The sequence below is a fragment of the Myxocyprinus asiaticus genome, chromosome 9, assembly GCF_019703515.2.
Source record: "Myxocyprinus asiaticus isolate MX2 ecotype Aquarium Trade chromosome 9, UBuf_Myxa_2, whole genome shotgun sequence".
Taxonomy (NCBI): domain Eukaryota; kingdom Metazoa; phylum Chordata; class Actinopteri; order Cypriniformes; family Catostomidae; genus Myxocyprinus; species Myxocyprinus asiaticus.
This window is the reverse complement of record NC_059352.1, coordinates 52,670,704-52,687,535: the sequence shown is the minus strand read 5'-3', so window position 1 is coordinate 52,687,535 and position 16,832 is coordinate 52,670,704. Positions and strand designations below refer to the sequence as shown.

Below are 16,832 nucleotides of genomic sequence, written 5' to 3'. Positions count from 1 at the left end.
GGTGAGTTGTGTGTGGATGCCGTGGAGAATAGCATGAAGCCTCCACACGCGCTACGTCTCCATGGTAACGCGCTCAACAAGCCATGTGATAAGATGCACGGATTGACGGTCTCAGACACGGAGGCAACTGAGATTCACCCTCTGCCACCCGGATTGAGGCGAGTCACTACGCCACCACGAGGACTTAGAGCGCATTGGGAATTGGACATTCCAAATTGGGGAGAAACTGGGGGAAAAAAACAGTGTATATAAACTTGCAAACAGTGAAATCATGCAAGCTCATTAATTATTCAAGCCTGGTGCATACTGGGAACACAGCTTCAAAAAGTTAAGTAAATGTACTTATTTTATTTACCAGTGAAATTTACTCAAATTAGCAAATAAAAAGACAAGGTTGATGTAAATGTTGAAGAGGGTGGGGCTTAAACTGTAAATGTCTTTTATTTTGATGTGCATATTTATCAATTAGTCAGCTGTGCAACATTTTGGCATGAATCCAATTTGACATTTACTCAAGCCATTGTGCTTCATAAGGAAGTTTAAAAGTCTGGTGTTTAAAATACTGCAGAAAACCTTCCCCAGATTACTGTTCACACAGATGCCTCAGTAGTTGTTGGGGTCTAATTTATCTCCGCTCTTATAAATGGGGCTTCATGTATTTGGAATGAATGTATGAGAGATTGTATTTCTGTACATTCAATGGCACTGGTGTAATCAGTGATACTGTTTTCTGTCCATTTGAATGATATTATTTTGCTCATTTGATACGGTGTCCTGATTGTGTTGGTTGTTGTTTCAGACTGTTTGATATAGAGGGTGATTTGGCTGTGGTCTGAGAAAGGTGTTAAGGGTTTGACTGTAAATGCTCTCAAAGAAGAAAGGTCCAGATCTGTGATTGCGTAATCTACTGTGCTGCTACCAAGAGCTGAGCTGTAGGTGTACCCCCCCAAATGAGTCCCCTCGTAGTCTTCCATTGACGATATATAGAGCCAGACTTCGGCAGAGCTGCAGCAGCTGCCTTCCGTGAGAGTTTACTGTTTGATCACAGTTGTGTCTGGGGGGGTAAGAAGGGAAATGTATGTTATTGCCAGTAATGAATCAGGCACCATGTGATTCTATGAAATCTAATTCTAGAATTTAAATCACCAAGAAACAGCACATTTCTTGGGCCTGGAAATGGCTGATTTCTCGCTCTATGTTTTGAAATGTTTCTTCTTGGAAATAAGGCGACTCATGGGGGGGGTATATATATGGCACACAGGAAGACAGGCTGAGATGTTGAAATGATGCCTTTTTTACTTTTCAGCCACAGGTGACATTGTTCTCTTTTGACTAATTCTATGGACAGTTCAGATTTAATCCAGATTATCATCCCTCGTGAGTCTCTCCCCTGTGTGACTGATGGTATTATTATCTCTCTGTATCCTGAGGGGCATCAGTGGACTCATCTCCTCTACACCAGGTTTCCTGTAAGATAATGACATCTAAGTCTTTAATTCCTCTCATAAAGTCAGAATTTCTACTCTTTAGGCCAAAAGCTGAGGAGTTCAGACCTTGAATGTTCCACATGGAAATACTAAGTGATTTCATCTCAAAACTATTAAGAACATCTAAAGGGTTTGTTTGCCATTTTGAGAAAAGAGAAATACACACACACAAAAAGGCAAATACACAACAGTTCAAAAACAACAATGAATACAATCAATGTGAGTAATGTTGAACATTAACAAAGTAAAAAGGGGGAAAAAAGTTTTTACACAGATTATGTAGGTATGTATGTTTTTTTGTTTTTTTGTTTTTTTGTTTACCACTGTCCGTTATGAGTTATTAAGTGAGAGCAGATGATACTCAGCATGTGTTGGATGTCCTGAAGTTCAGTGTTGGCTCGGTTTGCTCCTCCATTGACAGCCTGGGCATAGCTCTGCCTATCTGGCTGGTGCGGGATCTGCTGTGGAGGGGGTTCCAGTGCTGTGCGGTATTCTGTAGGAGCTGTGTGACTTTTATAGAGTAATCTCTCTCTCTCTCTCTCTCTGTCTCAGTCTCTGTCTCTCTCTCTCATTCTCTCTCTCTCTCTCTCTCAGTCTCTGTCTCTCTCTCTCTCTCTCTCTCTCTCTCTCTCTCTGTCACAGTCTCTGTCTCTCTCTCTCATTCTCTCTCTCTCTCTCTCTCTCTCTGTCTCAGTCTCTGTCTCTCTCTCTCATTCTCTCTCTCTCTCTCTCTCAGTCTCTGTCTCTCTCTCTCTCTCTCTCTCTCTCTCTCTCTCTCTGTCTCAGTCTCTGTCTCTCTCTCTCATTCTCTCTCTCTCTCTCTCTCAGTCTCTGTCTCTCTCTCTCTCTCTCTCTCTCTCTCTCTCTCTCTCTGTCTCAGTCTCTGTCTCTCTCTCTCATTCTCTCTCTCTCTCTCTCTCAGTCTCTGTCTCTCTCTCTCTCTCTCTCTCTCTCTGTCACAGTCTCTGTCTCTCTCTCTCATTCTCTCTCTCTCTCTTTCTCAGTCTCTGTCTCTCTCTCTCTCTGTCACAGTCTCTCTCTCTCTCTCAGTCTCTGTCTCTCTCTCTCTCTCAGTCTCTCTCTCTCTCTCTCTCAGTCTCTGTCTCTCTCTCTCTCTCTCTCTCTCTCTGTCACAGTCTCTGTCTCTCTCTCTCTCTCTCTCTCTCTCTCTCTGTCACAGTCTCTGTCTCTCTCTCTCATTCTCTCTCTCTCTCTCTCTCTCTCTCTCTCTTTCTCAGTCTCTCTCTCTCTCTGTCACAGTCTCTCTCTCTCTCTCAGTCTCTGTCTCTCTCTCTCTGTCACTGTCTCTCTCTCTCTCTCTCTCAGTCTCTGTCTCTCTCTCTCTCGCTCTCTCTCTCTCTCTGTCTCAGTCTCTGTCTCTCTCTCTCATTCTCTCTCTCTCTCAGTCTCTGTCTCTCTCTCTCTCTCTCTCTCTCTCTCTCTGTCACAGTCTCTGTCTCTCTCTCTCATCTCTCTCTCTCTCTCTCTCTCTCTCTCTTTCTCAGTCTCTGTCTCTCTCTCTCTCTCTCTGTCACAGTCTCTCTCTCTCTCTCTCTCAGTCTCTGTCTCTCTCTCTCTCTCTCTCTGTCACAGTCTCTGTCTCTCTCTCTTATTCTCTCTCTCTCTGTCTCTCTCTCTCTCTTTCTCAGTCTCTGTCTCTCTCTCTCTCTCTCTTATCACTCTCTCTCTCTCTGTCTCAGTCTCTGTCTCTCTCTCTCTCATTCTCTCTCTCTTTCTCTCTCTCAGTCTCTGTCTCTCTCTCTCATTCTCTCTCTGTCTCAGTCTCTGTCTCTCTCTCTCATTCTCTCTCTCTCTCTCTCTCTCTCAGTCTCTGTCTCTCTCTCTCTCTCTCAGTCTCTGTCTCTCTCTCTCTTTCTCAGTCTCTGTCTCTCTCTTTCTCAGTCTCTCTCTCTCATTCTCTCTCTCTCTCTCTCAGTCTCTGTCTCTCTCTCTCTCTCTCGCTCTCTCAGTCTCTGTCTCTCTCTCTCTCTCTCAGTCTCTGTCTCTCTCTCTCTCTCATTCTCTGTCTCTCTCTCTCTCTCTCTCTCAGTCTCTGTCTCTCTCTCTCTTTCTCAGTCTCTGTCTCTCTCTCTCTCTTTCTCAGTCTCTGTCTCTCATTCTCTCTCTCTCTCTCTCAATTCAGTTTTTCAATTTTAAAGTACTTTATTGGCATGATTGTGTTTGCATACAATATTGCTAAAGCATTAATACACAAAACAGATTATGACAAGACAAATAATAATAATAAAACAGTAACAAATAACAATAAAAATAGAATTCAAATAAGGTGCCAGGTAATGAATAAAATAAAATAAAAACTATAATAACAATATACACTATACAATATAAAATAAGCATTTAACAAGACATAATGAACATAAGAGAATATAAATACTGTGACTGAAGTACAGTAAGGCAGTGATTGGTTTCTGAATTTAGCTGCAACTGATGCATGATTGTCCTCCCCCAGTAACACCTGCATTTGATCTGTTTCTGCTGAACTGGAGAACTGTGGCATGAGAGTTCAGTTTCTCCCAGTGAAGGAGAAAGTGTGTCTCTGTCACAGTGAGCACAGACTCGTTCATGTTTGTTTTCTATGGCCAGACTGTGATCAGTGAGTCTGTATTTGGTGAGGATTCGTCTCTGTTTTGGATCTCTTACAGTGTGGAGATATTCTGCTAGATTATACGTTCTGTTTAGGGTCCGATAACATTCCAGTTTGCTTTGGTTTTTACTTTCATTTTCCCAATGGTCCAAATATGAATTTGTGCTTTCTTTTATGATTTGGTTTATTGTGATTTGGTTTTGTTCAGCAGTGCTGGTCTGAAACTGGTGTTTGTTAGTTGTTAGTGTGTTTGTGAGTTTCAGAGTCAGCTGACAAAGGGGACTGGTTTTAGGCTTCAGCTCTTGGGTTTTAAGGGCTTCATGTTGCAGTGTGTTAGGGGAACTTGAATTTAGGGGTGTCCAGAATTTAAGGGATCGTTTTTCAATATGTATAATTAGGGGGTATCTGCCTAGTTCGGCCCGGCATGCATTAGTAGGTGTTCTTCTCTGAACTCTTCGAATGTTTCTACAGAATTCTGCATGCAGGGGTTCTATGGGGTGTTTGTCCCATCTAGAGTAATCTGTCAGACAGAGTGGACCCCAAACCTCACATCTGTACAGAGCGATAGGCATAATAATACTATCAAAGATTTTACTCCAAATTGTTACAGGAATGTCTATTTGGGTAAATTTGCCCTTAATAGCATAGAATGCTCTTCTAGCTTTCTCTTTTAGTGCATTCACTGCCAGAACAAACCCCCTGAAGCACTGATTTTAAGACCGAGGTAGTCGTAGTGTAGGGTGTGTTTCCCAGAGTGAATGTGTATCTGGTTTCCTGTAATCTGGCTTTTTTCTGGAAGATCATAATTTTAGTTTTTTTCAGATGGACTGTCAGGGCCCAGTTCTGACAGTAGTTCTCCAGCAGGTCCTTGTGCAGTAGATGACAGCAGCACCAGATCATCTGCATAGAGAAGAACTTCAGAATTATTTCGAGGAAGACCGGGTGTTGCAGATTGTTCCAGTAGCACTGCTAACTCATTCATGTAAAAGATGAACAGAGTCGGACTCAAACTGCAGTCCTATCTCACTCCACACCCTTGAGTGAAGAATTCTGTTCTTTTATTGACAATTTTAACTGCGCACCTGTTGTCCGAATACATAGATTTGATAGTGTCGTACATTTTACCCCCAATGCCGGATTGCAGAATTGTATAATATAGACCATCATGCCAAATGGAATCAAATGCTTTTTTTAAATCAACAAAACATGCATAAATTTTGCCTTTGCTTTTTTGATGAACGTGCTGGTTGACTATCGTGTGTAGCGTGTGAATGTGGTCGGTGGTGCGGTGGTTTGGTAGGAATCGAATCTGACTCTTACTCAAGACATTGTGCTTGGTAAGGAAGGCCTGTATCCGGGCGTTCAGGATACAACAGAAAGTCTTCCCCAGATTACTGCTCACACAAATGCCTCAGTAGTTATTGGGGTTGAATTTGTCTCCACTCTTATATAATGGGTGTATTAAGCCCATACTCCAGGTATCAGGAATGTAGCCAGTTTGCAGAACCAGACTGAACAGTTTTAACAAGTCCTCCTGCATTACTGCAGGGCTGTTGTCTAATGTTGTCTAAACCACATGCCTTTCTGAGTTTTAGTTTCTTAAGTGCATCTGTCAATTCTTCTCTGCTAATCTGATAGTATAAAGGGTTTTGGTTATTTTTTATTGTAGATTCCAGTTGACTCAGCTTATTTTGCATGTTTTTCTGGTCAGGTCTCTTTCTGTGTCTCTCTCTCTCATTCTCTCTCTCTCTCTCAGTCTCTCTGTGTCTCTCTCTCTCTCTCATTCAATTCAATTCAATTCAAGTTGCTTTATTGGCATGACAAAAGTACATTTTTGTATTGCCAAATTATTTAAAACAACATAGAAAATAGTTTAGAACAACTGAATTAATATTTGAACAAGCAATATAAAAGGAAAAACATTGAAAAATCATTAAAGAAAAACAGATAATAAAAATGATTATGATCAATTATGTATCAAGTTAACTTTAACTAATGAACTATATAAACTGAATTAAACATGATCTACATTCATGTGTAATGGGCATACTCTCTCTCTGTCTCAGTCTCTCTCTCTGTGTGTCTCTCTCTCATTCTCTCTCTCTCATTCTCTCTCTGTGTCTCTCTCTCATTCTCTCTCTCTCATTCTCTCTCTGTGTCTCTCTCTCATTCTCTCGCTCTCTTTCTCTCTCAGTCTCTCTCTGTCGCTCTCTCTCATCTCTCTCTCTCTCTCTCTCTGTCAGTCTCTCTCTCTCTCTGTGTCTCTGTCTCATTCTCTCTCTCTCATTCTCTCTCTGTGTCTCTCTCTCATTCTCTCGCTCTCTTTCTCTCTCAGTCTCTCTCTGTCGCTCTCTCTCATTCTCTCTCTGTCTCACTCTCTCTCTCACTCTCTGTCAGTCTCTCTCTCTCTGTGTCTCTGTCTCATTCTCTCTCTCTCTCATTCTCTCTCTGTGTCTCTCTCTCATTCTCTCTCAGTCTCTCTCTGTGTCTCTCTCTCATTCTCTCTCTGTCTCAGTCTCTCTCTCTCTCATTCTCTCAGTCTCTCTCTCTCTCTCTTTCTCTGTCTCTCTCTCTGTCTGTCTCAGTCTCTCTCTCTCTCATTCTGTCTCTGTCTCAGTCTCTCTCTCTCATTCTCTCTCTCTCTCTCTGTCTCTGTGTCTCTCTCTCTCTGTCTCAATCTCTGTGTCTCTCTCTCATTCTATCTCTGTCTCTCTCTCATTCTCTGTCTCAGTTTCTCTGTGTCTCTCTCTCATTCTGTCTCTGTCTCAGTCTCTCTCTCTCTCTCTGTCAGTCTCTCTCTCTCTCATCTCTCTCTCTCTCTCTCTCTCTCTCTCTCTCTGCGTTTTTTATTCATCTGTCGTGATTCGGTAGTGTTCATGGCGGGAGGGCTGAGAGAGGTTCGTGTGACCGGAGAACATCAGGGCTTCGACGGATTCATGTCGCGTGGATCTTCCTCACGAAGATTCTCATTTACGCGGGAAACATTCGACGATATAAAGGCCACCTATGGAAACCGGAGACCAGAATTTTAGGAAAAAGATGTTTAGAATTGTATTTCATTGATTTGTATTGATATATCTGTGTCTAGTCAGAATGATTTGAACTCTGAACTCTTTTATGATTGACTCGATTTAAATGGGATCTGTTTTAAATCCATTGTACACTCCTCCGTTCAGATTCATGGATGTGTGCACGGAGAACGGAACCGGAGACACGGAATGTGAAGGATTCTCATGTTTATCGAGAATCTTCGTCAGTCCAGAGGATGTGAAGGCTGCTGTTGGTCATGCCAAACCTCATGCCCACCATCATGCCAACAGAGAGAGCTAGTTAATAAGATTATACACAGGCCAGATTTGTTGTAGAGCTTTTACACTTTTATCAATATGTTCAGTTGGAATAGTTGTAATCTCTTGCCTTTTCATTAGTGCAGCTGTTCAGACTTCAGCATTAATCTTCATTCTTCTCTTTTAAACCATTTATTGGGCAACATCCCCTCTCAGGCACCTCATTCCTAATTTCTGTGTCTCCATAAATGTACACATATTTATTTCCTATACATCTTGAGCAAAGGGGAATGCGGCATCATGGGTGTGTTTGAGAGAGGAGTGCAGATGCTCTTGACCACAGTGGGCGCTTTGGCCGCCTTCAGTCTCATGACCATCGCGGTGGGCACCGACTACTGGCTGTACTCACGCGGGGTGTGCAAAATCAAGACCACTAACGAGAACGAGACCGGTAAGAAAAACGAGGAGGTGATGACCCATTCTGGCCTGTGGAGGACGTGCTGTCTGGAAGGTAGGGACTCTCAGAACATTCTGTCATCATTTATTCACTCTCATGTCATTCCTAACCCATATGGCAGGGGCGGTAATGGGTTGTGACCAAGGGAAATCTAGTGGGGCAATGTCCCCCTTAGCCGTAAGCTGTAATTTCTCCGCATGAAACCTCCGAGTTCATAGTGACCGCAGCTGTTAGTCCCCATAAAATTATTATAGAAGTAGTCCATACAAACTGTTCGCTACAATCTATACACAGAACATTTGGGTGCTAGTGCCTTCACGTGCTATCGGAATTATCGTAAATACGAGTTTCCCACTCGGAAGTTGCACATGAACGACCCCTCGTAATTACGACTGGGAAACTCTGAGATAATTTTGATACCCGAGCTTCCGAGATGTTGGAGTAGAGTTCAGTTTCTGTAGTGAATGATGGTTTTATTAATTTGTCTAAATACAGATTAGCGCTTGCCGTTTTGGTCATGTCCATTTATGTATATCAGCAACTACAACCGTGAAAATAGCTTGTATTTGACCAAAATTCCAATATCGTCAGCAAGCTAATGGAGTAATATGTATTATGGTGTCAAAATAAAAGTTCCAGGGCGTGCTGAGTGACTCGAGTCAGGTCTCCTAAGCAACCAAATTGGCCTGGTTGCTAGGGAGGGTAGAGTCACATGGGTAACCTCCTCGTGGTCACTATAATGTGGTTCTCGCTCTCGGTGGGGCGCGTGGTGAGTTTGTGCCGCGGAGAATAGCGTGAAGCCTCCACACGTGCTAAGTCTCCGCGGTAACTCGCTCAACAAGCCACATGATAAGATGCTTGGATTGACTGTCCAGACGCGGAGGCAACTGAGATTCGTCCTCCGCCACCTGGACTGAGGCAAATCACTATGTGACCACGAGGACTTAAAAAGCACATTGGGAATTGGGTATTCCAAACTGGGGAGAAAAAAATAAATAAAATAAAATAAATATGTATGAATGAATATGGCGTCGTCCATATTTCCTGTTCTTTCTGACAACAAAGCACGTGAACACGACATACTCATAATTACCACTTCAGAAGCGGGAAGTCGGATAATTCCGGCAGCACAAGAGTACATCACACTCAAGTGTTGTCAGAAACATGGAGGAAACTAGGTTAAATCCAGGTCCACACTTACACGTTAAAGTATGATAACTTCGTTTTAAGTTTCCTAACATCATATTTTTCCATAGTATGTGGTTTTGGAGAGTATTTTTGATAGTCTTCGTGTTTGATGGAGGACAGAAGCGTTCTAATGTGGACGACGAGAGGTGTAGATGTAGCGCAATTAAAGGAATATTCTGGTTTCAATGCAAGTTAAGCTCAATCGACGAATTTTAATACAGCATTATTTTAACTTGTCGAGGTGACAGTTTTAAAGGCAGAATTGTGAAGCATATAATTTTATAAAAGCACTTAAATAATTTAATTAATTCCTCTGTTAAAACTCATGTATTATTTGAGCGGTAAAGTCGTTTAAATCGAAGTTTTAGGGTTTAGAGTGTTACGTCATGGCAATGATGTTGTAAAATTGTCTATATCTTTCCACAGATGCGGTTAGTAAGTGATTTTATGACAGTAAAATCATGTTAACACACATATTGTTTATGTCTTGTGTCTATACTTTTGAAACAGTGAGTATTTTAATGTTTACAGATTGACCCCATTGACTTCCATTGTAAGTGTCTCACTGGAACACACATTTGTGCTTTTATAAAGAAAAGGAGGAACGATTCAAAATTAAATTTTTGTGGTAATCAACATTATGACACAAATGCTGTCGATTGAGATTAACTTGAATTGAACCCGCAATATTCCTTTAATCACGGAAGTAGGAGTGTTCAGTGAAGCCATTATCTGTATCTGTATCTGTATTTGGATAGAACCTGATGTGGGCGGGGCTTAAACAGGAAATTAGTCAAAAATAAATAAAACACATTTTTAAATGTTACACTTACATTTATAGTTTCTATAAATAAAATATGCCTTGTATTCCTTTCATAATAATAGTCTAATAATAATAATTATTATAATTATTATTATTGTAGGCTAAAAATGTTAATTAAATTATTATTTTATTATTTTATTTCTTACCAGGTGAAGCTGAATTTGTAGGCTACATTAACTGTGGAATATGTTGTGGTTTCTCCTGGTATTTCTGATATTAATATCTGCTGAAACAGAATTTTATGCAGATTTTCATGTATAACAACATTTATTCTGGAGGCAGGAGGTGTCAAGCAAAATATGAAATGTCAAGCACACATTTTGCAGTGAATAATAAATACAAATTCAAACATTAAAATAAATTAAAATACATTGATATAGCTTATAAACAGGTGAAAGTCCCATAAATCTGTCTGGAATTTTTTTATGGTAGGACACGATTATTTAGTTAAATAATAATAATAATAATAATAATAATAATGTTCAATTTATATAGCGCCCTTCCAGAGTTCAAGAACACTGAAAATTCTCAAATTTAGCACAGTTTCTTCATTTTACATAAGGAGGAATATTCCTAATAGATGAATACTCTATGGAGCTTTTAAACATTTATGGAACATTTGAACTTTTTTTCTGAATAAAGTCTTAACCATTTAATAACCTTAATCGCTGATGTGGATATAAATGTGGTACATTTTAAGAGACGGATAGATGAGCTCTGATGTGAAATCACTTCAGGTGAGGAATTTAACATCGCGCACAAGTTTAGGCTATAAATAAATACATGGGAATCATGTGATCCATTAACATAGATATTTCAAGAAGTGGAAAGTGTACATGATGTCGTATCTTAGTTAACGTTACACTTGACAAGCTCCAGACACGCACAATTATCAGAGACCGTAAACAGAGTCGAGACCGCGCCCATCCGATCTGAAATCACCGTGTGCATTTTCATTCATCAGGTTTACACTTTAGAAATATTGGCTCCACAGATTCATAAATTTGTTGTAATTTTGTATATGTTTATTTTTTGTGCTTTTTGGATAATCATATATATATATATATATATATATATATATATTTGATTTTTCCCCAATTTGAATGCCCAATTCCAATGCTTTAAGTCTGTGATGGCGTAGTGTTCACCTCGGGGCGGAGGCGAATCCCAGTTGCCTCCATGTCGAGACCGTCAGTCCGCGCACTTATCACGTGGCTTGTTGAGCGCTTGCTCGGAGCGCGTGTGGCTCACGCCATCCACCGCGGCATCCACGCTCAACTCACCACACACCCCACTGAGAACGAACCACATTATAGCAACCACGAGGAGGTTACCCCATGTGACTCTACCCTCCCTAGCAACCGGGCCAATTTGGTTGCTTAGGAGACCTGGCTGGAGTCACTCAGCACGCCCTGGGATTCGAACTAGTGAACTAGCGAACTCCAGGGGTGGTAGCCAGTGTATTTTACCACTGAACTACCCAGGCCCCCCTGAATTAATATTTGTAATATTTTTCGGATGAATCCGTTATTCATTTTGAAGTCATTATCCATACCTTTCCGAATAAGGTATTCGGTTTCGGGCACAGCCCTACCCGGAATATTCCTTTAATGCATTTTCAAACAGAGTTATTTTGACACTAATACATGTTAGACAGTTGATGACAATGGACTTTTTGTCAAATACTAAAAATACATCAAATGGTTACTTATATATGTAAATGTAAACGACAGAAACTGCAAGTGCTAACAAGGTAACTGCATTTAGAAAAATGAATAAAACATATAATTAAATTCAGAAACCGTACTCTTCCCCGCCATGTTGAAAGTTTGTACTCTGGAATAAAAATGATGCTGTCTCATGTGCTGTTGGATAGTAAATACAAGTTTCCCAGAAGATGCATATGAACACCCCCTCAAGTCATAATTACAACTGGGAAACTCGGTTATGGGAGATCATTTTGATACCCGAGTTTCCGAGTTGGGAGGAGAGGACGGTTTCTGTAGTGAATTCTGTCGCTTGCCGTTTTAGTCATAAACATTTATGTATATCAGTAACCATTATATGCGTATTATACATTTATAAAGAGAAAATATGTATTTGACAAATATTCCATTATGTGAACTGGAAGAGACTCAGATTAATGTTGATATGATGTTTTTGATATCAGCCCAGGTGTTCGGGTCTCGTCTTTGCTGTGTTTTCAGGTCTGCCTTCCTCTCCTCTGTTCTCTCAGGTATACCTGAGCAGGTTATTTCTGTTTCGCAAGAAAGCAGGGCACCTGAGCCTGCTGTTCCATGTGATATCAGAAGTGATGAGTCAACCATGAGAACAGCTGTGATTACAACACTAACCTACCAAACATCTAAACTAACATCTATATAGTCTCTGTTTATTTTCTTAATACATGTTCCTAGACTTATTGTGAACGATGTAATAACTTGCCCACCTCTAAAATGACTTTCCTTTTCGGCAATCAACAACCTGTCATAATGAAACACTACACCATCCAATCAATTTTTCATGGATGAAACCAAGTCCCATCCTTCAGTTATTCTCATTGAAAATCCTGTTTCACTTGAAAATGCGTCACGTTGCACATTACAATTGCATTTTATGTTGACTTTAATTGTAAAGACAATTCAAAACACAAACCCTGAGCTTTTAAAACCCAAAACATTGGTCTCTAGCTAACTGCACATTAAAAAGACCCCTATTAATCCAATGTAAGGGGATGTAAAACCATGGTAAAAACACTGTAATGGACCACCTCAGTTGGCATATTTAAAAAAAATAAACAGCAACAGAAAATATGTTTTATAATATAGATAGACACCGTAGATAGATTGATTGAACGTCACCACACATTAGTACTAAAAAAAAAAAAATCCTATTCAAAGAACCAATAAATAATGAACCAGTTGCCTCCCCTGAGGAACGAAAGGGCCTATTATGTGATCAAATACGTAGTATAATTCACGTGGCTGGTCAACCCAGTAGGCGATATACGTGGCCTAGGGCGCCATCTCTTGGTTGGTGTCGATTCACAGAGTACATTTCTTACACTATTCTTACTAGCTGTAATTAAGTTACCGTTTCTCTCTAAACCCTAAAGTTGTCACTACTACTTTAAGTGGTCTGTAACACAGTTCAATGGAAAGGAGGAGGCGAGAACCGACTTGACGATTTAAATAATATTTTAATGAGAAACTTAAACTGTCGGACAGCTGTCCGTAACTCTCTCTCTGTCGCACCGCCGTCTCCGGTCGGCTTTATCCCTCTCTGGCTTAATCAGCCTTATTAGGGGCCGGTTGTGCGGAATCACGACCCGGCCCCGCCCTCCGCCCTGCCACACGGTCCTAATTAAACAGTACTTGAAATGTCGGAATCGTTTAATTGATTTTTCAAGGCAATCGGTTTGCATGCTTTTTCTAAGTCAATGTACTTATTTGACTCAAGTAAATTTAACTTAATTTTTTAAGTAGTGTTAACTAGTTCAAGAAAACTCAACTCATCTCTACTCGAAGCTAAAGTTTAAAGAACGTATATATTTGAGTTATTTCATTTAAAGTAATTATTTAATTAGGACCGCTTAAATGTTTTGTGTAGTGACAACTTAAGGATTTAGAGAGAAATGGTAACTTAATTAAAACAAGTAAGAACAGCAAAAACTTAAGCTTAAGTTGAGTTAACTATTTTCTTTACAATTTGAGATTACTATTAGTATTTAAAATGTTCTGAAGACATGGATTTTACCACTGGAGTCTTATGGATTACTTTATGCTGCCTTTATGTGCTTTTTGGAGCTTCAAAGATTTGGACCCCATTCACTTATTGCCCACTTGTATCCCAAAGTTACATTAATGCTATAAAAGATATGAAAGAACATTTAAAAATTATGCTTTCACGTGATGCCATGCGAGGTTCGGAAGGCGGTTCTTAGGGGCCGGATCGTACAGTACTGTATGCCTCATTCACCAAAAAATCCAAAGCACGAGAACTCGTGGAGTTGGAAGGAAATATTAAAAGTGCCGAGGCAGAGCTGAAGCGCCATATGTCGTCTGATGGCCTCAGAGAATTGAACCGATTGAAATACAGATATAATACTATTTTGTCACAGAAAGTGGAGTTTTGGTTATTCAGGGCAAGACAGTCATACTTTGAGTCAGGTGATAAAGCAGGAAAGCTTTTGGCTAGATATATAAAACAGAGAGAGTCTTTTTCTATCATTCCCTCAGTGAAATCTGCTGGTGGTGAAATATTTACCTCAGCCACTGATATAAATAATGATTTTAAAGAATTCTACTTTGATCTCTATAGTTCCACATCTTCGTCTACTGATGAAGATATTAGAAACTTTGTGGAACCATTAGAACTCCCTAAACTGACGAATGAGCAAAAAACAATTCTTGATTCTGAGATAAACTTGGAGGAGCTTGGCGAGGTAATTAAAGCCTTGCCTACAGGCAAGGCTCCGGGGCCAGATTGTTTTGCCGCTGAATTTTTTAGATCTTATGCTACAGAACTGGCTCCACTTTTGTTAAAAATTTATACGGAATCATTAAAGAATGGAAAGCTTCCGCCAACCATGACACAAGCCCGGATCAGTCTGATTCTTAAAAGGACAAAGATCCAAGTGAGTGTAAGAGTTACCATCCAATCTCCCTGATCCAGCTAGACGTAAAAATATTGCCAAAAATGCTGGCTAACCGATTAAGTAAAGTTATGACATCTCTTATACATATAGATCAGGTGGGGTTTATTCGGGGCTGCAGCTCTTCTGATAACATCAGGCATTCTCATCAATATCATGTGGTCAGTTGCGAATGATCAGTCTCCGGTCGCTGCCATCTCACTTGATGCCGAAAAGAAGTTTGATATGGTAGAATGGGATTATCTTTTTAAGATTTTGGAAATGTACGGGTTCGGGAGTACATTTATTGAATGTATTAAGTTACTTTATAGAGATGTGGTAGAAACAAATGGATTAATTTCAGATAATTTTACTCTGGATAGGGGCACCCGTCAGGGTTGCCCTCTTTCCCCATTATTGTTCTGTCTTGCCCTGGAACCATTAGCAGCTGCGATAAGAAAGGAAGATGATTTTCCAGGGGTGATTGAGGGAGGTGTGGTGCATAAACTTCTGCTTTACGCAGATGATATTTTATTATTCGTCTCCGACCCCACTAGATCTAAGCCTTGCATCCACAGAATTATTAATTCCTTTTCTAAATTCTCAGGATACAGAGTTAATTGGTCTAAATCCGAAGCTTTGGCTCTGACAGCGTACTGTCCAGTAACGGCTTTTCAACCGGTCGCCTTCCAGTGGCCCCAACAGGGCATTAAGTATTTGGGCATTTTATCCCCAGCAAATTTGTCTGATTTAGTTAGAGTTAATTTTGACCCTTTAATAAAAAGATTTTTGAGTGATGTGAGCAGGTGGGCTTCATTACATTTATCTATGATTGGGAAGGTTAATGTAATTAAAATGAATTGTATTCCAAAATTTAACTACCTGCTACAGTCTCTCCCTGTAGATGTCTCCCTCTCTTATTTCAAGCAATTTGATCGCATAGCGAAGTCCTTCATTTGGAATGGTAAACGTCCCAGATTACATTTCAGTAAGTTACACAGGCCGATTGATAAAGGTGGGCTAGGCCTAATCAAGATTTTGTTTTATTATTATGCGTTCGGTCACAGATATTTGGCTCATTGGTCACTTCCACCTGAGAGAGCCCCTCCCTGGTTTTATATTGAATAGGAAGTTCTTGCCACTATTTCGCCATTGCAAACCCTTTATATCAAACTAATGTGATGGAAAGTTTGACATTTTATACCCTTCCACACTACTGATTCTGTTGTTGCACTACACACCTGAGCTATTGCACAATTTACATTTGCTGGACTTTCCTATCATGTTTGGTATTTTTATTTTATTTACTTGGTTTATTTTATCTTATTTATTGTTTTATAGTATCGTAAGGGGAGTTGCAAACCTAATTTCGTTGTACCTGTGCAATAATAATTTTATTTATATAATGAAAATAAAGATATTCTATTCTATTCTAATCTGAGAAGTTAAGTTACAGCCCGTTATCTCACATTTGCACTCAGTATGGACTAAAGTGTCCAGAGTGTTTAATTCTGATATTTATTTAAACGTAGCCTCAAGCATATGGCTGAACCCTAAATTATGTATTAATAAGTCCCCTTTCTGCTGGTCAGAGTGGATCGTGAGGGGGTTACTACACTCGGTGACCTATATGAGAGTGGAGTGTTGAGATGCTTTGAAAATACGGTTCAACATTTTGGGATTCCCAGACCTTTTAGGTATTTACAGCTGCGCCACCTGCTCTGTAGTATTTTTGGGAGTAGCTCACACCCCCCTAAAGCGGCAGACACTCTGGGAGAGGTGATTACTGCTTTTGGAAAAGGTCATGAGGCATCAGTGTATTACTCCCTGCTAATTCAGAGTCTGGGGGATGGAGATTTAACTTCTATCAAGAGATTATGGGAGAAAGATTTAAACTTGATATTGGAGGAGGGAGTGTGGGATAGGATTATAAAAAACATCAAGTCTTACATCACATTTTACATCGATTCTATTGGACCCCCTCTAGATTGTATAAGCTTGGTCTTAAAGACACACCCACCTGCTGGCAATGCCAATCAGAGGATGGAGACACAACCCATGTGTTTTGGGGTGTGTTAAGATCCAAGAATTTTAGTTGAAGGTTCAGAGTTTTGTGTGCCGTTTAGGGCACTCAGATTTCATTTTGCCCCAGACTCTGTATTTTGAGCGATGGGGTGGTCATTAATATAGGGAATAAACACATAAAAATTTGGGTCCTGACCAGTGTTATGATTGGCAGACAAATTGTTTTAAGGGGATGGAAGTCGGTTGGACCACCCCCATTTCAGGAGTGGTGGTGCATGGAGATGGGGAGGGTAGCGGCTTTCGAGGAAGTGTCATCTAGAAGACTGG

The 16,832-nt window shown here is 40.2% G+C and overlaps 1 protein-coding gene across 1 annotated transcript in view; it reads left to right on the top strand.

The window, feature by feature from the left end:
- Window positions 1-6,762: 6,762 nt before the first annotated feature.
- cacng2b (calcium channel, voltage-dependent, gamma subunit 2b) overlaps window positions 6,763-16,832 on the top strand; it is a 25,957-nt gene continuing 15,887 nt past the window's right edge. Inside the window, exon 1 of the mRNA XM_051706913.1 lies at window positions 6,763-7,890. Within this exon, the coding sequence (XP_051562873.1) occupies window positions 7,680-7,890 (211 nt within the window). The 5' untranslated portion in view covers window positions 6,763-7,679. The remainder of the gene's footprint in view (window positions 7,891-16,832) is intronic.